Source organism: Delphinapterus leucas, chromosome 9 (assembly GCF_059928025.1).
Source record: "Delphinapterus leucas isolate spDelLeu-1000000601 "Yukka" chromosome 9, BTC_Dleu_Yukka2, whole genome shotgun sequence".
Classification (NCBI taxonomy): Eukaryota; Metazoa; Chordata; class Mammalia; order Artiodactyla; family Monodontidae; genus Delphinapterus; species Delphinapterus leucas.
The window spans coordinates 72,899,281-72,922,864 of record NC_143137.1 but is presented as its reverse complement, the minus strand read 5'-3'; the positions used below and the strand labels follow the sequence as shown (position 1 = coordinate 72,922,864).

At 34.8% G+C, this 23,584-nt stretch overlaps 1 protein-coding gene across 1 annotated transcript in view; it reads right to left on the bottom strand.

The window, feature by feature from the left end:
* Positions 1–23,584, bottom strand: part of ABCB5 (ATP binding cassette subfamily B member 5) — a 110,144-nt gene that overhangs the window by 60,691 nt on the left and 25,869 nt on the right. The window contains 2 exon segments of the mRNA XM_030759806.2: positions 18,649–18,763; positions 18,765–18,817. Of these exon segments, the coding sequence (XP_030615666.2) occupies positions 18,649–18,763; positions 18,765–18,817 (168 nt within the window).

Below are 23,584 nucleotides of genomic sequence, written 5' to 3'. Positions count from 1 at the left end.
ATTTTGTTTTATATCATTGGAGATCATTCTTATTGCTGAATAGTATTGCATTGTGTGAAGATACCACAATTTATTTTCCATTCTACTGGTCATTGACATTTGGGTAGTTTCAGGGTTTTCCTATTATGAATAGATTCCTACACATATTTACTTGGTGAACATATATCCCAAATTCTAGTAGATGTATACCTAGGAGGGGAATTATTGAGTCATATGCTCAGCTATTTTAGATTCTGCCAAACAGCTTTTCAAAGTGGTTGTCCCAGTTTATAAATGTTTTCCAACAGTGAAAGAGAGTTACATTTACTCTATATTCTCACCAACACTTGGTATTTTCTTTGTCTGGCAGGTGAATACTATCATATTGTGGCTTTTATTTGCACTTTCCTGGTGACTGATAAAATTGAAAAACTTTTCATATCGTTAGTAGCAATTTGGATATTCTCTCCTGTGAACTGTATGTTTTTGTTTGTTTTTCTATTGGAACTATCTTTTTCTTGTCAATTTTCAGAAGTTGTTTATATATTCTATATATGAGGACTTTGTCAGATACTATGTATTACAATTATTTTTCCCCCTCTATACTGTTGTTTTCGCTCTCTTAATGGTGTCTTTTGATGAATAAAATTTAAAATTTTAATGAAGTCCAATTTATCAACTTTTCTCTAATAATTTATATTGTGTCCTGTTTAAGAAATATTTATCTACTCCAACGTCACATGAATGTTTTTCTATCTTTTACAGTCTTTATCATTTTGCCTTTCATATTTAGATCTATAATTCATCTGGAATTGACTTTTGTGTGTGGTGTCAAGTAGGAGTCAATGGACATTTCCCTATGTAGTTAACCAATTGTCCCAGCAGCATTTTTTGGAAAAAAAAATCCTTTCTCTATTGCACTACAGAGAAGTTTTTGTTATTAAATCAGGTGACCATTATTTTGGGTCTGTTTCTGTATATTGTTCTACTATTCAGTTTGTCTCTAAGTCTTTATATACACTAATCTAAGTCTTCTAGCTTTATTGCTACTCTACAAGATTGTCTTAACTATTCCTAAGGTAATATATTTTTTGTAAATGCTTAGCACAATAACTGATACGTTTGGCATACTACAGGCACACTAAAAATTTCTGGATATTCAAGGACTGACAGTTAATATTATTACAATTATTATTACTGCTATTTATTTTTATCATTCTCATATTTTATCCTTATCTATTACAGAGAAGGAAATTGGAGCTCAGAAAACTTTAGAAGCTTGCTCAAGGCTTCAGCCAGTCATGGGAAAGACTGGTATACTAGAATCTGGTATGATGTTCTCTATTCTCTAAAAAGGGTCTCTCCATTGCAGTAGTTGATGAAGGAGATAAGTATTTCTTTCAAACTCTTCTATTCCAAATCTATAAGAGAAGGAAACTTGAAAACAATAGTTATTAAGATTAAATAACACTGTGGAAACAGATTTATGATATAATGTTATATGGAAAAAATACAGGAAAAAAAGTTGCATCATGTTATAACTAAGTTAAAAAAAAAACTATCCATAGAAAAAGACACCTATATAGTAATGTAGCAAAATACTAAGAGTGCCTATATTTAACTATTGGGCCTATGTGTTGTATTCTTCTTGTTTCAATTTTCTCAATTTTATTTAATGTATATGTATTTCATTTTTGTTTAAAAGAAAGCTAAAACAATTTGGAAAAATATATTCCATTTTTAATAGCTTTTGTTTTTATGAGTAATATCTATACACTCATGAGCAAAAAGTAGGTGCTATTATGAAAAACTGAAAATACACTGTTTTGATTAAAGGCCTTTTTAACTATTATATTTACAGCACCTTATTTAAAATAAAAAAAGGATGAAAGTTATATTCTGATATATTTGGCTAATATTAAGGTGATCATCTAAAGTATCATCAAAAGAAGGACATTCTTGAGTGGGACAAAAGGGGCAAACTGGAAATTTTTCAGGACAACTGGGAGATGTAATTATAACTTAAAATCATTTGAATTTATGGTCTAGGGTCAGGAAAGTTAAAGAGAAATCATATATACCACTCAGGTTCCAAATAGCAGTAGAGAAATGCTTACTACGTATATCGAATATTCTACCTGGGCATTAATTTTAAAAAATACCCAGGGAAATAGGATTGGGAATGAAGACACTATAACTTATCAAACCTAGGTTTCTGCATTAAGCAAATATTGTTACTAAGTTTGGCCCTTGAAACAGACTTATCTGTAAATATCATATATATGTATGCACACATATTTATGTCAGGAATACATGCACATATATAAACATATTCAATATATGTATAGACATATACATACTTGATGTGTATGCATGCGCATTTTGCATGCACATTTTGTACTCAAGCCAACCAACATGCATGCGCATTTTGTACTCAGCCAACCCAACAACCAAGAATGTTATAATTTGGGTTAGTAATGAGGAATGATGCCTAAAGTTCATAGGAGGGGCTAGGTCACTGTATCACAGTCATCTAAAGTTCCTCCTAGTTGTGGTGGCAGTAAAGAGATCACTGGCAGAACCAGCTTCATGGGTGTATGAACTATGCAGTTGCTCAGGGCCCGATGCTTAGAAGGGTCCCACTCTTGGTTTAATGCTCTGCTGTTACCATCTTGTAATTCTTAATAATTTTTGAGCAGGAGGGCCCATATTTTCATTTTCACTAGGGCCCTACAATCATGTAGCTGGCCCTGATCATTGTTAAAGGTAAAAAGGTTTCCATGTGGGTATACCTAGCTGGTTTGTCTCAAGCATAGATATTAAGAGAGCTCTTTAAACAGGTAGATAAAAAGAAAAAAAAAGAAAATTTAACATCTATCCAAGGTAGGATTCCTTTTTGTCATGATCTCAATAACATTCTAATAATCAGACTGTAATTATTATTCAAAGCATCTAAATTTGTATTACAGTTAACCTACATCTCCTGTCACATAGAGTAGATAGAATAGATAGTTACTTCTGCCCTCAGCAGCCCTACCTGTGTTTCAGACCTCTTTTTCAAAAATACAAGATAATGAGACAATATGACTGGCACCAAATTCCCCTTGATTTTTTTAGTCTGAAAGCAGATCATCACACTGCATGAATAGCTAAGCAAGCAACAGACTAGGAATGGAGTCCACTGTTTCAAGTAAAACTCACAATACAGTAACTCTGACATATATAATGATGGACATAACTGTTATTGTATTACATGCTAATTAAGTACAAATGGTAAGCAATCTCATATGTAGACCATAAAGAGTACCATGTTTATAGAGGAAATCTTAATTTTCAATAATTTTTTCATCATTTCTGTTCTCTGGAGTCACAGTTTCTAGGTTTGAGTCTTGTTTCTGCCATTTTTGGGGGTCTGCAATCTTAGACCAGTTGCTTAACTTCCCTGAGTCTTAGTTTCCTCATTTGTTAAATGGGAAAATTATGCTACCTATATTTTAGGGTTATTGCACAGATTAATATTCTTGGTACCATGCCTCAAACATGGAAAGTTTGCAGTAAATAATAGCTTTCATACTATTAACTGTCTTCAGGCTGCAGACACTTGACTATTTACTGAGAGCAAGCCCAAAGATAAGTCAAGGTCTTTAACTTTGAGAGAGCTAATAAGGGAGGCAGAAAAATAATTACAACATAAAGTAATAAATCTGTAATTGAAGTTATATAAAAATACCACAGGAGCACAGAAGTGATTAACTGTCTAGTTGAATGAAGATTGTCAAATAGATGATTTTGAGTAGGGTCTTAATGAAAGAATAGAAGTTTGCCAGGGAGAAAAAGATGAGGGGTAATTATGATAGAGGCTACAGCAAATCAGGCAGTTGGGCTTAAAAGGGCATGCATTCAACAGGTGAATGGATAGGTGCACATATACAATGGAATATTACTCAGCCATAAAAAAGAATGAAATAATGCTATTTGCAGCAACATGGATGGACCTAAAGATTATCAAACTACGTGAAATAAGCCAGACAGAGAAAGATAAATATCATATGATATCACTTACATGTGGAATCTAAAAATTGATACAAATGAAATTATTTACAAAACAGAAACAGACTCACAGAAATAGAAAACAAAGTTATGGTTACCAAAGGGTAAAGTGGGGGGAAGGGATAAATTAGGAGTTTGGGATTAGCAGATACAAACTATTATATATAAAATAGATAAACAACCAGATCCTACTGTATAGCACAGGAAACAATATTCAACATCTTGTAATAAACTATAATGGAAAAGAATCTGAAAAAGAATATATATATATATATATATATATATATACACACACACACATATACATCTGAATCACTTTGCTGTACACCAGAAACTAACACAACATTGTAAATCAACTATACTTCAATTAAAAAAAGGGCATGGATTTGTGAAGAATATTGAGGTTCACATGTAGCAGAGTTGTTTGAAGAATGGAAGGTCATGGAGCTAGGAATAGAATTTAGTGCTAGTTAATGTAAAGCAATTCTAAAGAGTGTTTCTTCTGTATGGAACAGAATTTATGGGAAGTTTCTGAACAGGGGAAAGGTGTATATAAATGAAATTTGTTCTTTACAAATTATCCATCACTCTGTATTTACATATGGTTTCAGGACTTTTAAGGTCTTTCTAAACCCTTAGATTCTGTTTTTTCCATACAAGCTATTTTATCATGTTTTTGAGATTTGAGAGGTTACAAAATAATCAAGGTAAAAATGTTGATGCTGTGGTAAATAGCTACAGACATAATAGTTTGAACTGTTTTTATTGCTTTTTTTCTCTTTTTACTCCTTAAGACAACTTAATTTATATATATGATTAATTATTAACTACGGATGGCAAAAATAATTATTACTTTTGAAAATATCTTACACTTTAAAGAATGTTAGAGTTTAAAAGGTTCTATAACTAACAGTTCTCTGTTTGGTTTTGCTCACACTGTCCCATGAGCTGATTTGGAAAGTATGCTTATTTTCCTCTAAGAGATAGAGAAACTGAGGCTCAGGAAGTTATGTAATGGATGTCAGTCCACATAGCAGGCAGGTGGTAATGCTGAAACGCACACTCAGGTCCTTTGAATGCTTTAAGTCCACAAACCCCGCTGCATCTCCGTGAGATGTCTTCCTGTTAATGTGACTAAAGCCCTTTGCATTGACTGCTTCTTATACCCTACAAGTTTTCTTTTCCTGTACCTTACACCAGCACTAAGTGTAGGCTTTTCATTCGGCCTACTCTTTTTGTACACTTCTGTAAACAGTTTTACACATGAACAAAGTTGAACTATTTAAACTCCTTGTGTTGAAATGCAGGTAATGATGAAAATTACTGATCCTTAATAGTGATCTTACAATACTGAGCATGCATACCAAAGAGCTATTTTCTTTTTTTTTTTTTTTTTTTTTTTTTTGCGGTACGCGGGCCTCTCACTGTTGTGGCCTCTCCCACTGCAGAGCACAGGCTCCGGACGCGCTGGCTCACGGGCCCAGCTGCTCCACGGCATGCGGGATCCTCCCGGACCGGGGCACGAACCCGCGTCCACTGCATCGGCAGGCGTACTCTCAACCACTGCGCCACCAGGGAAGCCCCAAAAGAGCTATTTTCAATTCTATAATATATACTTCATTTAAATAATATTTATAAACTCTACTCTCTAATAGTTTATACTGTATGATTTTAAAAATGGGTGATTTCTGAGTTTTGTAAAATATAAGAAATAAATATATTGGGAAAGGAGAATACCAAGGCAGTGCCTCAAAAAATGAACAGTCAATTGTATAAAATAAAAGACAGAATTTTCCTTTGAACCAAGATGGAGTATCAAGGATAAGATTTATTCTCCCACCTGAAACAAAGAAAACAACTGGGAAAATGGTTTTCAAAACACTGAATATTTATTAGGCAATGAAGCACAGTGACCCCTTGAAACACTGAGTACTACAATTGCCCCAGTTTATTTCCTTGAAAGAATTTTCAGGGTGCAGTGTGTGGAGGAGGAATGCAAGTGGAGTTGGTTGACTTGCTGAGTTAAGGAGGTGGGGTTAAGGGTCTGGGAAGACCAAGACAGCAAGAGTTCACACAGAAGAGTGCTAGAGAGGAAAAAAATGCAGAGAGAACTTGGGAAATCTTTAGAGGATCCCTCTCAAGTATTCAATGGAGAACTGACTGTAGAAGAATGTGGAAACTACTCAAGGCTAGAGAAGGAGGCACCTGAAAGGATTAGAGGGTGTCATACCTGTTCCAACCAGCATGACTGCGAAACTTTATAATTCACGGGGGCATTGGGTAGAGTGCTCAAAAGAGTCCTGCCTCCATAGTGGAGAATACTTTGCTTTAGACTAAAAATAGCTCTGGTCTAGCCTAACAAAAATTAAAAGCAAAGAAAAAATGTCAACTTGTTTCTAAGTAAAAGTTGCATCTCTCAGCAAAAGTCAAGAATATTTCTAAGAATATAAAAATAACCAGAACCCTACAAGGTAAAATTCACAATTTTTTTTTTTTTTTTTTTTTTTTGCGGTACGCGGGCCTCTCACTGTTGTGGCCTCTCCCGTTGCGGAGCACAGGCTCCAGACGCGCAGGCTCAGTGGCCATGGCTCACGGGCCCAGCCGCTCCACGGCATGTGGGATCTTCCCGGACCGGGGCATGAACCCGTGTCCCCTGCATCGGCAGGTGGACTCTAAACCACTGCGCCACCAGGGAAGCCCAATTCGCAATTTTTGACACCCAATAAAAAACGGCCAGGCATGCAAAAAAGCTAGAAAATACAACTAATAACAAGGAGAAAAATCAATTAATGGAGACTGCTCCAGAACTAACACAGATGTAAAATTTAGCAGACAAGGACATTAAAGAAATAAATAGCACTGGAAATGGTAAATACATGGGAAATTATATCATTTTTTCCTTATTATTTAAATCTCTTTAAAAATAAATGATGATTTAAGCAAAAAAAGAGAAAACAACAACAGTGAAAACAATGTAGCATTGCGTTTATAATACATATATAAGTTTATAACACATGTATATTACTATTAGATAATTAGATAATTATAATAATAATAGCTTGAATGCCAGAAATGGAGGAACGGAAGTATACTAATGTAAGTTCTTTTTACTCTGTGAGAGGTGATGTAATATCATTTGAGGGTAGATGGTGATAAGTTAAAGGTATATACTATAAACCCTAAACGCATCACTGAAATAACAAAGAGTTATAGCAAATAAAGTTACAAAAGAGATGAAAAGGAATCATAAAAAGTACTCAGGTAATCCAAGTGAAGGGAGAACATGAGGAAAACAGGAGCAACGGCAGAAAAATAGCAAAGATGATCTATTTAAATTAATTCATATCAATAATCACATTAAATGTAAATGGTCTAAATACTCCAATTAAGTCAAGGATTGTCAGACTGAATACAAAGCCAAGAACCAACTGTATGCCACCTACAAGAAACACATTTTTAAAATAAAGACACAAATAGGTCTACATTAAAAGGATGGAAAAAGACATACCATCATAACTCTAAGTAAAAGAGAGCTGGGGTGGGCTATATGAGTATCAGAAAAAGAAGACTGAGGAGCAAAGGACATAACCAGAGTAGAGAAGTTTACTTCATAATGATAGAGGGATCAATTCATCAAGAGGACCTGACCATCCTGAATGTTTATGCCCATCATAACAGAGATCCAAAATACATGACACCAAAATGGATACAACTGCAAGGACAAATCCAATCTACAATAATAGTTGGAGAATTCAATATCCCTCTCTCAATAATTTATAGAACTAGTACACAGAGAATCTATAAGGATAAGGAAAACTTGAATAACACTATTAACTGACTTCACATAATTGATATTCATAGAACACTTCACCCAACAACAGCAAATGCACATCATTTCCAAGTCTACATAGAATATTTACCAAGATAGACCATATTCTGTGTCATAAAGCAAGTCTTAATAAATTTTTAAAAACTCAAGTCATACAAAGTATGTTCTCTGACCACAAAATTGTTAAATTAGAATTCAATATAGAAACATCTCTGGAAAATCCCAAAATGCTTGGAAACCAAATAACACCTCTCAAGTAAATGACCTCAGATTCAACCTCAGAAAACAAAGAGGGAAGAGCAAGTTAAATTTAAAGTAAGCAGAAGAAAGGAAATAATAAAGATCCAAGCAAAAATCAATTATATATAAAGAAGGAAAATAAGCCATAGAGACATCAGTATAACAGAGAGTCCAAAGATAGACCCATACATATGTGGACAAACTGATTTTCTACAAATGTGTAAAGGCAGTTCCATGCAGAAAAACAGTCCTTTCAACAAATATTGCTGGAACAACTGCAATGTGCAAACAAAATAAAACAAAACAACAACGAAACAAACTTCTCACCATACAAAACACCATGAACAGAAATTAACACAAAATTTATCATAAACCTAAATGTAAAACTAAAACTATAATACTGGTAGAAGAAAACAAAGGGGAAAATATTTGTGATCTTGGATTTGGCAAAGATTTCTTAAACAGAACACTAAAAGCTTGATTTATGATAAATTGAACTTCTTCAAAATCAAAGACTTCTGTTCTTTGGAAGATCCTTGTAACAGGATGGAAAGACAAGTCCCAGATGAGAAGAAATATTTTCCAATCAGTTATCTGATAAAATCCTTATATCCATAATGTAAAGAATATATAAAGAACTCTCAAAACTCAAAGACAAGAAAACAAATGACCAATCAAAAAATGGTATGAGCATAACATGTGAACAGACACTTTAACAAAGAAGAGATATGGATGGTCAATAAGCACATAAAAATGCTCAACATAATTAGTCATCGGGATAACTCAGATTAAAAGAAAAATAAGACACCACTACATTTTTCTAAAATCAAAATTCCTGGATATGTCAAGTATTGACAAGTATGTGGAGTAGCTGGAATGCTCATATATTATAGGAACGTAAAAGGAAAATAGTTTTGCACTTAATTAAAAAGTTAAACATACTCCTATCATAAGATTCACCCATTCAAATCCTAGGTATTTACCCAAGAGAAATAAAAGCTCATGTCCACAGAAAGACTTACACGTGAATGTTCAGCGCAGCCTTATCTATAATATTTAAAACCTGCAAACAAACCAAATAACTCAAGTGGGCATCAATACCAATAGCTCAAACTGTGGTATATCCATATAATGGAATACCATTCATCAACAAAAAAGGAAGGAACTACTAATACATTCCACAACATGCACGAGTCTCAAAACAATTATGCTTAGTGAAAGGAGCCAGACAGAACAGGATACATACTGTCCGATTTCATTTACATAAAGCCCTAGAAAATACACACTAGTCTATAGTGGCAGTAAACAAATCAGTGGCTGTTAAGAGTCAGGGAAGAAGCATTGGGAAGGTTGGGATGCAGTGATTACAAAAAGCATGCAAAAATTTTTGGGAGTGATTGGTTGACAAGCTTGACTGTGGTGATGGCTTCACAGGTATACATACATGCCCAAACTTTTCCAATTGTATACTTTAGTATGTGCAGTTTTTTGTAAGTCAATTAAACCTCAAAAAAACTGTTAAGAAAAAGAAAGTCAAACAAAAGAAACATCGGTATACAGCAACCCAGCTGGCCATTCTTGAAGTTCTGCAAGAATCCCCAATGAGACGGAGACATTTTAATGAATGTTATGTAAATATAATGAAAAAGTGTATTGAGGAGCAATTAACTGCATTGTAGGTAGGAAGATTTCTTTTTCTTAACTTCAGCAAGGTCTGATAATGGACATATGTGAGTTTCTATAGATGATATTTATGTGTAACATACTCTGCAGTAGAAGAGAGGTCTAAGTACTACAATGCTTAGTGCTTCCTTTATTTTTCATATTGCCAAATACATAGACATTTTATTAAACTGATGACTGGATAATATTTGGGGAATGAGTTTTTATTCTTTGCTTTTTGTTTTCCTCAGTCTCTTATTTACTTTTATGTGGTAATTCTAAGCCTTGCTTATATAGAAACATTCTTATGAATGGTATGAAAAATTAGTAAAAAATGTAGTTAGATTTTTCATTTTAGTTTTTTTAAATAAAATTTTTATTTTACAATAATTTTAGACTTATAAAAAATTTGCAAAGGTAGTACAATATCCATGTACCCTGCACATAGTATACTCCAGGGTCAACATCTGAGATTTCTATAGTGCTTTTGTTACAACTAACAAAATAATATAAAACTAATTATTAACTAGACTCCAAACTTTATTCAGATATCCTTAATTTTTACCTATTATCCTTTTTCTGTTCCAGAATCCTCTCCAGAATATCACATTGCATTTAGTCATCATGTCTCCTTAGGCTCCTCTTGGCTGGGACAATTTTTCAGATAGTTCTTATTTTTGAGGTACTTGACAGCTTTGAGGAATACCTGTCACATACTTGATAGAAGGTCCCTCAGTTTGGGTTTGTCTGATGTGCCTAGTTTTTAGGGGTAAGACATTCAGCCTATACTGATTCCCCTTCTCTCATTCAAACTTGAAGTTTGAATTCTATTTTGGGTCTTGGAGACCCTAGGACTTAATTACAGTGCCTTAAAAGAGAATGTTAAGAACACTGTTGTTGAGTGGGAATGCATTAGAAGAACTATCACTGCAAAAGTGAAAACACCCAGACACCCAGGCTCCTGGCCCATATCTCTCCCATTGATTCAATTACATTTCCTTGAGGTTACAAATATTATTTCCTAAAAGCAAACAGAGCTCAAACCTTATTGATGAAGCTATGTTACCAATTAGCTCAATGGTTTTCACAGTACTAGCAAACATTTCTTAAAACAAATTAATGCATATGAAGTTTAATTTAAAAATATAAAAGGGCACATATAACACATCATACTCAAAGGAGAATGTGGGGAGAGAGAATGCTGTAAAATCAAACAATTAGGAGATTGCAACTAGAAAAGGTGGAGAATGGTGTGCAGCCTCTTGTGACAGAATCAGAATCACAAGGTTTCCTGGTGCAGGTTTGTACTATTCTAGCCCTTCTCGTCTTCAAAGAGGGGCTCACAGGCATTTTTATACACATATATTCTCATATTTCTTCACTTATTAGGTATTACACATGGTGCAGGTTTACTTATTTTGCGAAAGTTCATACTGTTGTCTGACACCTGAAAACTGACAATAAGCGATGACCATTTCTACATTTGTGCCTTAGTGTGCATTGATGTTCCCCAGACGGGAACGGCCTGAGCTTACCCATTGTATCATCTTTATGCTGCCAGGCTCCTGGTCTAAACTACAAACATTTGAATAAAGTCTTTGTTATGTTACAATTTAATTTGTTATATCATGAATTAGTGTCTGAGTATATGAAATAAATTACAGAAATACCTAATACTTTAAAAGGGAAAAACTGCTCCAAAGGCCTATCAAATGAGCCTACAAGTACCATACACACTTAAGGTACTATAAAGTACACTACAAGAATACAACTTCACTACATCATATGTGTGACCTAAAACTGATATAATAGCCATAGGGGAAAAAACAATTTCCAAACTAATCATTTCAGACTTAAAACAGAGAAGAGATTTTGGAAGCCAAGGCCTCTTAGAAAACTGATCAAAGAAATTAGAGCATATGCTTTGTCTTTTAGCAAGAATTACTGTAAAGATAAGGAAGGCAGTGCAATCCATTCCACTGTTTTCCTCAGATGCCTAGGTGTGATAGATTTTCAATATGTCTTTGTTGCTATTATTTCTTCTAGAAAGTACCAATTTGAAAGGATTTCCTAGCATCTCCTCTCCTCCTTCACAGTTTATATACAAAGCTAAAAGCCAAACAATTAGTTATATGACCAAAGAAAGGTCAACAGGAAGATCTCTACTTGACACTGCTGGCATTTTCAGATTACTTCACAATTCCATGCACAACCATAAATCATCAGGTAATTAGCTTGGATTTTGAAATAGAGGGTGCTTTAAAACATTCCTCCCAGAATTGCTAGGGCAGAGATAAGGGCCTGAGGAGACCAGCTAGTTTCTCACCATTGGTGGCCATGGGCCTTGAATAAGTGTGGGCAACAGGAAAAGAAAGGAGAACAATGCAAAGCTGTGAGCATTTGAGAGGGCCTGCATTTGACTGCTGGGTCAGTTAACAGGGGTAATATACTCTCTGGAGAAGCCTGGAAACACAGAGTTCTAGTGTCTCACAGAAAGCATGAGGTGGGAAACCTATGGGACCACAAGTTCCCACTGACTGACTCCTAGAAATTTGCCTCAGGTGGACTTGGGGCCCACTGATAACATTTGCTCCATGATGCAGTCCTATGGTCTTCAAACTCTCTTTTTTTAAGATGAAAAATCCTTTCATCAAATGAAAGCACATGTGGAAACTTGATATATGTAAATAAACCATACAGGTTAATGAGTAACTTCTCTATATGAATTGTTGATGGTGGGGGTGGGGGGAGGTGCAGCCCTACCTGCTCATCTACCTCACCTCCCCACCTTCTTTCATACCTCAAGAGGCTCCTGGAAAACCCTAGTAACCCAATACTTCAAAAATACAGTCTGGCAAATCTCTCACTACTCTTTAACAAATTTCCACGTCTTTTAGCTACCAAATTTTAACTCATCATCTGCTATAAGAAAGTCTCTATGGTAGTTATATGGGGAATACAGGATTTTTGGTGTCTTAACTACATCATTATGATGTTGAAAGCCAATTGGCTTGGCATTCTTCTGGGTCAATATTGGTACCGTAGCTGAACAATATGGAATTACTGTCACATCACTACGCCTGTCTGAGAATGCTTTTTCTTTTGTAAAACATGGTGACAAAAAGAAAAATTTCAGGCACTTAGAAGCTATATTTAATAAGGGACTCACTTCCTCACCAATCTCTTCCTTTCAACTTGCATGTGAATATGTATGCATGCTTAGGTTAAGACCCTTTAGAAAAGAAAACACATTCAAAATCTAAACTCTTTGCTGAGTTGAAGCCATGTGTACTACCTAATTAGGAACTTGGAATAGTACACTATAGTACAATGTTTTCTTTTTATAGCCTGGAATCTCTTCATTCTCACTTCTAAAAAACTTAAACAACTGAAGATAATAAAATTATTTATAGTCACTTAATACCATTTTCCTTCTCTTAAATTTATTAAAAAGCTACTATTTGTGGAGAAGTTTACAACAAAAAGCAAACGATGAAGTAAACAGTGAATAAAAAAACACTACAATAATTAGCTCATCTTTCTTCTAGGAGGCAAAACTGTCTTACCTAGCTCAGAGTGCTGACCAATAAACAATACATTAAAGATGTCTTATTTGGTAAGAGTTAGGATAATCAATATTTTATATAGGAGTTTTCCTTATTTGTGGGGGAGGACAAAGCTTAGGAATAATTTAAATTCACAGAAATCACTAAGATAAGTATCCGTATCATGGGAAAATAACTTGCTGTATATTTTTTAGTTTTTTTCCTATGTTTTTTAAAGACTTTGAAATGTCCTGCTAAGTAATAATGATTTAAATTCATTTGTGGAAGAAAAATTTACTAGCTATATATACAACAGGGTCAAAATAAGCAGCTTAAGGGGACAAAAACAAGTCTATTACAGTCCTACATAGCAGCTTCAATTTGGGGTACAGTTTGAGTTTCTTTTCTAAGAAGGCAGTGTGGTTTTGTATAGAAAATAGTTTTTTTTTTTAATGCTGGTAAAGTACAGATAACATGAAATTTACCATTCTAACCATTAAAACTATTTTTTATTGACATACACCTGACTTACAATATTATATTAGTTTCAGTTGTACAACATAGTGATTCAATATTTTTATACATTATACTCCATATAAAGCTATTATAAAATATTGGCTATATTTGCTGTGCTGTCATTCTAACCATTTTTAAAGGTAGGGTCCTCCTGGATCTGAGAGGTCAATTCCTTCTGTGTCACTATCCTTTTATGCTCAGGCTTAGATCATTCTTTTTTTGTGTGGTAAAATAACATAACATAAAATTTTAAAGCAATTTAAACATTTTTAAGTGTACTTTAGTGGTTTCATGTATATTCACATTGTTGTGTAACCATCACCACTCTCCATCTCCAGAACTTTTTCTTCATCCTATACTGAAACTCTGTACCCTTTAAACCATAACTCCTGATTCTCCCTTCCCTTAGCCCCTGGTAACCTCTATTCTACTTTCTGTCTATGAATTTTACTATTCTAGGTATCTCATATAAGTGTAATCACACAATATTTGTCTTTTTGTGTCTGTCTTATTTCAGTTAGCATATGCCTTCTAGGGTCATCCATCTTGTAGCATGCGTCAGAACTTCCTTCCGTTTTAAGACTGAGTACTATTCCATTGTATGTACATACCACATTGTGTTCATCCATTCATCTGTCAATGGACATTTGTGTTGTTTCTACCTTTCAGCTATTGTGAATGATGCTACTGTGAACATTGGTATACACACGTATCTGTTTGAGTCTCTCCTTTCAATTTTTTTGGTTACATGTCCAGAAGTGGAGTTGCAGGGTCATATAAGTAAGTCTATAAGAGGCTAGTTTAAGAGCGATCTGGTTTCAAATTTAGCTTCAAACCCTAGCAGGTGTATAATCTTGAGGCAATATACCATGGTGGTTATATGAATGAGCTAGAGGGCTGACTGTCTGGGTCCAGGTTCTGACTTCATTGCTTCCTAGCTACTACTCAATCTATGTGCTTCAGTTTGCACATCTGTAAAATAGGAGAATAAATGTATGAATCGCATTGGGTTCTTGTAAGCATTAGTTATTATTGTTCATTTGTTCCTTTATTACACCTAAAATAATGACTTATGAATGGCTTCAGGGGGTCTGTGAACCCCTCAATATTATATATAAATCTTTCTGTACAAGTGCACTTTTAGATTTTTCAGAAGAGTTACAGTGGTTTATTTTTCCCTTTCTTAGTCAGATTCTCAATGGAACCCTGATCTATCAAAGGGGGAGAAGTGCCATCCTAAAAGAAGTCAGTGGCCTATAATTTAACACCAAGCCTTATAAATGTGAGCTTGATTAAGCAAGCTTGTAAAATGTCCCATGATGCTTTGGGATGAGGTATTCTCTGTGTTGCCTTTGTTCTCCTGGCTAAATTCCAGCCAAGGAAATCCCCTTGCAGCAATCCCCTTTCTGTTCCCAACTATTATAGTATTGCTACAAATGGTTAAAAAAAAGGAAAAGAAAAAGAAAAAATCTAAAAAATTCCCAATTCCATATATAAAGAGAAAGTAAGATATCTGACAGACACACCAAAACATGTGTGAGTGTGTGTGTGTGTATGTGTAATAATTAACCTAACTTCAGCTTTGGATAACCACTTCTTGGGCTTAATATAATAAGGTAACCCACAGCTTAATGTAATATACCAATTTACTTATTAATTCTCCAAGTGGTATAAACATAATGTAAGTCACCTCAGAGGAAGACAAACAATGCATCACATGAGAAAGAGAAGTGATGATAAAGAAAAGCCTATGAGGGCTGCAACAAAGCAGCTCAGTCTCTTCAAAGAATAAAGCTGTGATGGAAACCCATCTTTCATAATTAGCAAAGGGTCTTTTTAAAGGTACTCCATTAATGTGGTGTAGCTGAATCTCCCTTAATAATAATTATTCCTTAGATTTGCATACTACTTTTAACATTTCAAAGAGCTTTTACAGGCTTTATCCTAAAATCAGTGTGGGCTTCCTCTGCTTCCCCAGGGGCCTGCAGGTGTTCACTGCCACGACTCCTCATGGTAGGATAACCTGGAAGCCTGCTGCATTGGCATGCTGGGTCTAAACAAGTAGCAGAGTGGAACTCCATAGCTTGCAGTATAGATCTTTATCCACTAATCCTAAGTCCTCCTCTTGAACAAGATTAGTGAAGCAAAACTAGATTGCAGCAAGCCTAAACTAAGAAGTCCAGAAAAGAGCACTTCAGGCCTTGGAACTATTCTGTATCACACTCATCCAGATACTATTCAACAAATATTTATTGGCTGTCTAATAGTGGCCAGGCATTGTTCTAACGCTGGGTATGCTGCAGTTAACCAATTATTGCCTTTGACAACAAAGAGTAGATATTCCAGTGGAGGAAGGGAGATAACAAAATAAACAAATACATATATAGTATGTTAGCTGATGAAAAGTGTTAAGGTATGTTTAAGGGGCAGCCAATGTGGGGTAGAGTGGTAGGGTGTCAGGTTCCAGGAGGAGCTTGGTGCCCAACTCCACAGAACCTTGTACCTACTGTAAGGAATTTGGTTTTAACTTAGAGTAAGAAGTGAGATAAGGAGGCATTGAAGGGTTTGAAGCAGAAGAACGACATGATCAAATTCACATTTTAATAACGCCGTCTGGCTGCGGTGTTGAGAACAGATTGAAGTGGGCATGAGAGACAGCTATTGCAATAATCCAAGTGAGAACAAGAGTGATATTTCCCTCATGCCCCTTTTCAATCAAAACTCACCCCCTGCCCCAGTAAACTATTGATCTGATTTTTTTTTATCACTATAGATTAGTTCTACTGGTTCTAGAGTTTCATATGAAAGGAAGACAATGAGGTAATGGAGAGGAGGGGCTGGGAGGATATCTGAAGGCTGGCTGTGGAGGGAGGTGGATGCAGCATTCACCAGTAAGAAATGATACATTTTATTGTTCCCTCTTTGTTGGTTAGTGGTTTACATGGTATTTTGAGCTATAAAACAATCTGTCAACTGCTGTGGGTTAGGCCATGTCATGCCACAGCGTCTGAGAGTTCTTAGACAGATGAGCAGAAACAAGACCTGTTGAATGCCCTACCCTCCTTAGGTGGGGACCTCTTTAAAGACTTGGTTCTGCAACCACCATCTGTGTAGTGGGTGTACAGGACTGTCATGGCACTAGAGTGTTCATTTCCTTGCCTGTATTTTAACTCTCCTCTTCACCACAAGTCAATTATATACTGAAGCATATGTATTTCATGAGTTTACTGCACTACTTGTCACCTCATTTGCTACCATTTACCCTCACTCCATAAAAGATCAGCAAAGTCTATTTAAAGCAGTTTCACACCCATACATCTCCACAATGTTGATTTAATTACACCCTTTAAAAACTGGAAAACAATAACATAATTGAATTTTAAAAATATATACTTGGAATAATAGTTTACAAACATTTTGTATTCTTTTGTTTTCACTTATGATATAGATTTCATTTCAACCAGTAGGAAAAAAATATTTATTAGTTTATCATGTCATTAAGCAACTGTTTATTTTAAAAGTCTGAACAAGTTTTGATTGCCTGAAGTGATTAACATATTGGATGAAAAGACAATGGGTACAACATTTAACCTCTAAACAACTTCACAGCCTATTACAGTATTTTAAAAAAATCTTGTATATCAATTATCTCTCAATAAAACTAGAAAAACTGTAATTTGAGATGGTTAAGTGTAATCATTTTTCGGTACATTCAAGCCCTAAGTAACTAAACATCACAGTTAATAAACACAATTTGAGTGTATTCTATAAATAGAGCCCTGTCCTAGTTACTAAGTATAAAAAAATGAATAAAGTATGAGACATGCTTTTGAGGGAATCATCGTTTCTTCTCCACCAAAATGAACCAAACTGGCAAAGTGTCCACAATGAACATGGATTTTCATATCACTTGCTTATTTTATGAAAATAAGAAATATCATGAGTAACATGTGGCACTCTCATCATTTGAGATGGAAACAACGGTAAAAACTTATAAAATCTGATCTGTAAGTTGATAATAGTAACTAATAGATTTTTCAATAAGCAGTGGGCAGTCTGGCTGCCAGTATCCATTTCTGGTCACACAAAATCAGTGTTTAAAAAGAAAAGCCTGTAATTTTCTTCGAGAGAAAAACACAACCCATTTTCAGACAAGCACAAAGTAAAAAGTTCCATTAAGCCTTCTGAAGAGTTTGAAGGTTATGATTTAAAAGAGTGTTCGGGCACTGAAAAAAGTATTCTGTGGCTTTTCATATCACCACCACTAACTACCCTCCCTGATGCAGTGCAATATGGTAAAGGGCCAATTCTGCATTGTGGCCATGAAGCATGTGCAACAGCTTGCAATGAGCAGGAAGTCGGTGTGAGGGCCCCAGGGCTGTTGAAGGAGGATGGTTCAAGGTCAAGGGAAACCACACTGTATGCTTCTCCACTTAAAGTGAAATTAAGTTAATATGAATACTCTAGGGTTGCCCAAAGAGGAAAAAATGGCCAGAGAAGAAAATCCCACGGGTGTATATGGAAGAGACAAAGGGTGGATGCGATTATAATTGTGATGGTGGTAGGGGTGTGGAATTACTCTGGGGAGGTGGAAAGTGCAGACCTGTTGGAATGGAGGTATATATGGGATGCTTGCTTGGATGTGAGCCTCATATATATTTTTAACACTAAGTATAGCATCTTGTTCTTTCTTCCAAATCACTGCATCCATACCTTAAGGAAGGCTCTGAAATTAATAAATAATCTGCTATTGAGCTATACTTTCTTGTATTTAAAAATAATGTTGAACGAGGAATACGAAAATAATAAATGAATCTTCTCACTTACCTTCTCCAGTGTGGCTTGAACCACTGATTCGCTTTCTGTATCTAGGGCAGAAGTAGCCTCATCTAAGATCGGGGTCTTCGGGTTTCGAACTAAAGCTCGAGCAATCGCGATTCTGTTTCTGTCCTCCACTCATTTGAGCTCCTTTTTCCCCTACCAAGGTATTAAATTTCTAATGAAAAATAGGAAAGAAAACAGAAACAGAAGGCAGCATGGTTAGATGATTAGAACAGGAAATGGCAATCACAGTTGTGTTTTAATGCCAGCTTAATCTCTACTTCAGCCTGGCTGGTATTGACTTATGATTTGTTCTTTGTAAAAACAAACAACTATTTTAAAAGAGTGTAGTGAAGAGAAGCCCTAAGAAAAATTTGGCTAGGACTAAAAGACATGAGAACATAGGATAATCAAGGATTTTAAGGAAGATTAATAATAATCTGAACCGATTTTCAAAGTTTTAAAGACATTTTTTGAATGCACTGGTATCTTTAAAAGAAACACTATCTGGACTCTGTTGAATTGATCTATTTGTTTTTCTTTCACCAATACTGTACTGCCTTGATTACTGTAGCTTTATAATAAGTCTTGGAAAGTTGGATAGTGTAGTCTTTTAACTTTGTTCTTCTTCAACATCGTGTTGGCTATTCTTGGTCTTTTGCCTTTCCACATAAACTTGAGAATCAGTTTGTTGATATCCACAAAATAACTTCTGGGATTTCGATTCAGATTGCATAGAATCTATAGATCAAGTTGGAAGAACTGACGTTTTGACAATATTGACCTCTTCCTTTCCATGAATATGGACTATCTCTCCATTTATTTAATTCTTTGATTTTATTTGTCAGAGTTTTGTAGTTTTCTTTATATAAATCTTGTATGTATCTTGTTAGATTTATACCTAAGTATTTCATTTCTTGGAGTCCTAATATAAATGGTATTGTGTTTTTAATGTCCAATTCTACTTGTTCATTGTTGGTATATAGAAAAGTGACTTTTGTATATTAATCTTGTATACTGCAGCCTTGATATAATTGCATTGTGTACTTTTTTGGTCTGTTTCTTTTATCTAGCATAAAATTTTTGAGATTCATCCATGTTGTGTGTATCAGTAATTCACTCCTATTTATTCACAATGTGCATCTATCTTGGGTTGCCAGATTTAGCAAAAACAAAAACACACCAAGAACCAGGGAGCTCAGTTAATTTTGATTTTCATGTAAACAATGGAATACTTTTTTAGTATATTTCATACAATACTTGGGATATACTCATACTAAAAATTATTATTTATCTGAGATTCAAATTTTACTGAAAATTCTGTATTTCATCTGGCAATCCTATATAAATCACAATTTGATTATACATTCAGCTGCTGATGAACATTTGGGTTATTTCCACTTTTTGAATATTATGAACAAAGCTGTTATGAACATTCATGTACATGATATTCTTGTAGTCATATTTTCATTTCTTTTGGAAAAATATGTAGGAATAGAATGCTGAGTCATAAGTATTATGTTTAACATTATAGTAAACTGTCAAATTTCTTTCTAAAATGATTGTACCAATTTCACTTTATTCAGAATGAAAGAGAGATCCAACTGCTTTATATCCTAACCAGAAGTTACCATTGTTATTCCTTTTAATTCTGGCCATTCCATTGAATGTGAAATGGTATCTCATTGTGGTTTTACTTAGGATTTCCCTGATGACTAATAATGTTGAATATTTTTCATGTATATTTTCTCATTTGATTATTTTTTGCTGAAATGTCTGTTCAAGTTTTTGTCCAGTTTTTATTTTATTTTATTTTTTGGTCTAATTACCATTTTGCAAAGTTCTTTATATATTCTGGGTGCACATCCTTTGTCAGGTCTGTGTATTGAATATTTTCTTTCACTCTGTGTCTTGCCTTTTTATTTTCTAAATGGTGTCTTTTAAAAGGTTTTAATTTCAATAAAGCCCAGTTTATCATTTTTTTAACTAGTAAGTGCTTTCCCAGAAATTTTTGCCTACCTTAAGGTCACAAAGATTTTCTCCTCAGTTTTTATTTCTGAAGTTTTATGGCTTAAGTTTTTACATTTGGTCTAAGATTCATGGCAAATTATACGTGTATATAGTATGAGGTAAGGGCCACATTTCTTTTTTTTTTTTTTTTCCCATATGGATATCCAATTTTTCCAACACCATTTGTTGAAAAGACTTTCATTTCTCCAATTGAATTACACTGACCTTGTCAAAAATCAATTGACTAGGTATGTGTGGGTCTATTTCTAGACTCTCTATTGTGTTCCACTGACCTACAAGTCCATTGTTATGTCATTACCAGTGTCTTAATTGCTGTCTTAAAATTAGCTATTGTAGGTCTTCCAGCTTTGTTGTTCTTTTATCAAAATTGTTTTGTCTATTTTTGGTCCTTTAAATTTCCAAATAAATTTTGTAATCAGCATGTTGATTTCTGCACATGCAAAAAGACTGCTGGGATTTTGATTGAAATAGCATTAAATTTATAGATCGATTTGGGGAGAATCCATACCTTTAAAAATATTCAATCTCTAAATCAACGAATAAGGTACATCCTATTTATTTAGGTATTCTTTATTTTTTTAACATCTTTATTGGAGTATAATTGCTTTACAATGGTGTGTTAGTTTCTGCTTTATAACAAAGTGATTCAGTTATACATATACATACGTTCCCATATCTCTTCCCTCTTGCGTCTCCCTCCCTCCCACCCTCCCTATCCCACCCCTCTAGGTGGTCACAGAGCACCCAGCTGATCTCCCTGTGCTACGCAGCTGCTTCCCACTAGCTATATATTTTACGTTTGGTAGTGTATATATGTCCATGCCACTCTCTCACGTTATCACAGCTTACCCTTCCCCCTCCTCATATCCTCAAGTCCATTCTCTAGTAGGTCTGTGTCTTTATTCCCGTCTTACCCCTAGTTTCTTTATGACCTTTTTTTTTCCTTTCTTTCTTTTTTTAGATTCCATATATATGTGTTAGCATACAGTATTTGTTTTTCTCTTTCTGACTTACTTCACTCTGTATGACAGACTCTAGGTCCATCCACCTCACTACAAATAACTCAATTTCGTTTCTTTTCATGGCTGAGTAATATTCCATTGTATATATGTGCCACATCTTCTTTCTCCATTCATCTGTGGATGGACACTTAGGTTGCTTCCATGTCCTAGTTATTGTAAATAGAGCTGCAATGAACATTTTGGTACATGTCCCTTTTTGAATTACAGTTTTCTCAGGGTATATGCCCAGTAGTGGGATTGCTTGATCGTATGGTAGTTCTATTTGTAGTTTTTTAAGGAACCTCCATACTGTTTTCCATAGTGGCTGTACCAATTTACATTCCCACCAACAGTGAAAGAGGGTTCCCTTTTCTCCACACCGTCTCCAGCATTTATTGTTTGTAGATTTTTCTCCCTTTTCTTCCTTCTCCCTTTTTTTCTTGATGCGTCTGGCTAATGGTTTATCAATTTTCTTTATCTTCTCAAAGAAACAGATTTTAGTTTTGTTGATCTTTGTTATTGTTTCCTTCATTTCTTTTTCATTTATTTCTGACCTGATCTTTATGATTTCTTTCCTTCTCCTAACTTTGGGGTTTTTTTGTTCTTTCTTCTCTAATTGCTTTAGGTGTAAGGTTAGTTTGTTTATTTGAGATGTTTCTTGTTTCTTGAGGTAGGATTGTATTGCTATAAACTTCCCTCTTAAAACTGCTCTGCTGCATTCCATAGGTTTTGGGTCACCGTGTTTTCATTGTCATTTGTTTCTAGGTATTTTTTGATTTCCTCTTTGATTTCTTCAGTGATCTCTTGGTTATTAAGTAGTGTATTGTTTAGCCTCCGTGTGTTTGTTATTTTTTACAAATTTTTTCCTGTACTTGATATCTAGTCTCATAGCATTGTGGTCGGAAAAGATACTTGATATGCTTTCAATTTTCTTAATTTTACCAAGGCTTGATTTGTGGCCCAAGGTATGATCTATCCTGGAGAATGTTCCATGAGCACTTGAGAAGAAAGTGTATCCTGTTGTTTTTGGATGGAATGTCCTACAAATACCAATTAAGTCCATCTTGTTTAATGTATCATTTAAAGCTTGTGTTTCCTTATTTATTTTCATTTTGGATGATCTCTCCATTGGTGAAAGTGGGGTTGTGCAAGTCCCTTACTATGATTGTGTTACTGTCCATTTCCCCTTTTATAGCTGTTAATATTTGCCTTATGTATTGAGGGGCTCCTATGTTGGGTGCATAAATATTTACAATTATATCTTCTTCTTGGATTAATCTCTTGATCATTATGTAGTGTCCTTCTTTGTCTCTTGTAATAGTCTTTATTTTAAAGTGTATTTTTTCTGATATGGGAATTGCTACTCCAGCTTTCTTTTGATTTCCATTTGCATGGAGTATCTTTTTCCATCCCCTCACTTTCAGTCTGTATGTGTCCCTAGGTCTGAAGTGGGTCTCTTGTAGACAGCATATATACGGGTCTTGTTTTTGTATCCATTCAGCCAGTCTATGTCTTTTGGTTGGAGCATTTAATCCATTTACATTTAATGTAATTATCAATATGTATGTTCCTATGACCATTTTCTTAATTGTTTTGGGTTTGTTATTGTAGGTCTTTTCCTTCTCTTGTGTTTCCTGCCTAGAGAAGTTCCTTTAGCATTTGTTGTAAAGCTGGTTTGGTGGTGCTGATTTCTCTTAGCTTTTGCTTGTCTGTAAAGGTTTTAATTTCTCCGTTGAATCTGAATGAGATCCTTGCTGGCTAGAGTAATCTTGGTTGTAGGTTTTTCCCTTTCATCACTTTAAATATGTCCTGCCAGTCCCTTCTGGCTTTCAGAGTTTCTGCTGAAAGATCAGCCATTAACCTCATGGGGATTCTCTAGTATGTTATTTGTTGCTCTTCCCTTGCAGCTT